Source organism: Ceratina calcarata, unplaced genomic scaffold (assembly GCF_001652005.2).
Source record: "Ceratina calcarata isolate Rehan_Ccalc_2016 unplaced genomic scaffold, ASM165200v1 scaffold772, whole genome shotgun sequence".
NCBI classification, from domain to species: domain Eukaryota; kingdom Metazoa; phylum Arthropoda; class Insecta; order Hymenoptera; family Apidae; genus Ceratina; species Ceratina calcarata.
Window position 1 is genome coordinate 4,751 of NW_017179022.1, and position 1,886 is coordinate 6,636.

General features: G+C 30.5%; 1 protein-coding gene and 1 long non-coding RNA gene across 2 annotated transcripts; both read left to right on the plus strand.

Moving 5' to 3' along the window:
- Window positions 1-6: 6 nt before the first annotated feature.
- On the plus strand, window positions 7-725 carry LOC113465003 (uncharacterized). The gene is made up of 2 exons (XM_026818101.1): window positions 7-424; window positions 490-725. The coding sequence occupies exons 1-2, from the start codon at window positions 409-411 to the stop codon at window positions 666-668; spliced, it is 195 nt and encodes a 64-aa protein (XP_026673902.1). The 5' UTR covers window positions 7-408; the 3' UTR covers window positions 669-725.
- Window positions 726-731: 6 nt separating this feature from the next.
- LOC113465004 (uncharacterized) lies at window positions 732-1,420 on the plus strand. Its single transcript, XR_003389845.1, has 2 exons — window positions 732-791; window positions 1,180-1,420. It is a non-coding gene; the product is annotated as an uncharacterized LOC113465004 (long non-coding RNA).
- The last annotated feature ends 466 nt before the right edge of the window (window positions 1,421-1,886 follow it).

Sequence of the window (1,886 nt, forward strand, 5' to 3'; positions counted from 1 at the left end):
TTTCGTGGTATAATTATTCTAGAAATAGATAATGCAACAATCTAATAGAAAAGGAATAAATTCAATTTAAGAAAGTATAGGACAGGTATAAAAAGTTATTTATTATATCATGCATGAAGCTTATAATCAGTGGCTAGTAAAAACTTCGTAGAGGAACCGTTTGATAAGTACATAATCTTTGCCCCATTAAAATTCATGAAAGCTTCTATACATAGTATGATTAAAACTTAATGTACAACGTAAGAATATAATTAACATGCGTATGAAAACAGTTTAGTGAGATGAATCCGATTACGTTCTTTAGCCAAGGTAGGAGAGGAGGCGGCAACTTGCGAAGTTGATGGGGAAATTTACTTCGAAGGGAGTTACTTTAGACCAAAATCTGATCCCGATTTAGAGTGTTTCTGTATGCCCGGATATAAAGGTATAATCGTAAAAATTGACACTTATGACATTCTGAAAGCAATTTATTCTTGAATTTACATTCAGGTGAAAATATTGAACCCTTCTGTAAGAAACCGAACCGTCGTTATTGCAACCCACTATTTAAAAACTCTCACTATGTTCATCAGAATTGTGCTCCTCTTTACTATGCTGATCAAAGCCCGCAGCAAGATTGCAGCCATTATTTCGAATGTCGTAAGTTCAGAGTAGAAATGATCAAATAAAAATTGTATCTTCCTTTTAAAAAATCAGGTAAATCTGTAAGATTAATGTGATGATTTTTACAGAAAACGCGAACGACACGATTGTTTATAATCATAATGGCACCGAATCTGCTTCTGAAGAACGTACGTAAATTAGGTTTCACAATCATCACTTTTAATGCGCTCACTATTTAAAATTATTTAATATTTTCTACTGTACTAATATGTAATTTATATTAACAACTCATTACTAATGATATTATTGTTTCAACACGTCTGATCTCTGATATCTGTTTTTTTATTCTAATTGAATATTCCATGTCTTATGACCATTTAATATAATTCAGCATTCATACTCTTAATTATTACACAACTTAATTATTAACACTATGTTGTCGTGGTTTTAACAAGACTTCTCTTAACTATTAATCACAGATGAAATTGATTATAGGTCACACGTACAACATTTGTAAATATAGATTGTATCTATAGACACTATTAACAGATTATAAGTATTTTATCAATCTTACAGAAAACATGTGCCGATTCGGTGACCTAAAACTGCACATTGGTAATGAGTTGACCCATGATTCAAACTGCGTAAAATGCACATGCGAAGTACCGCCGATACCTACGTGTTTACAATCATCAGATAGTGAATGTCATTAATAATATGTAATACGAGTCACACGTGTAATTCTCGTAATGTTACTTCTGTTCCTTAGTTTCGAATGAAACTGTTGGCATTTATGAATAATAGATATTTATTGAATCTTGATTTTTTAAATCATTTATTTCTGTTTTAAGTCAATTTTATTCTATTCGGTTAAAAACCTTTTCTTCTCAAGGAAATAGAAATGTATTATTTGTATAAAAGTGGAGGGCATACAAGTTTTATGCATTTTATAATAATTCTTTGAATAAAAAAGATATTACTTATAAAATAATAAAATTTAACAGTGTCATTTCTGCATTATTTCAATTTAAAATAATGTTAACTGAACAGATTTGCTATTCGTTTTTGTACTTTCCTGATTCCAAGCAATTATACCAGCAGAATTACGAGAAACAATAGGAATCGTTTCCGTGAAGAAATTGTAAGAAACATTTCGCAAGAGAATTCTGTACAAATCCAATTACGTTCAATGTATACGCAAACTCGGTGACAATAGAAGAAAATGTATACAACCAATTTACACGTTTTCTTACCTTGCATTCAAAGTCTTCGCCAACTTGTAG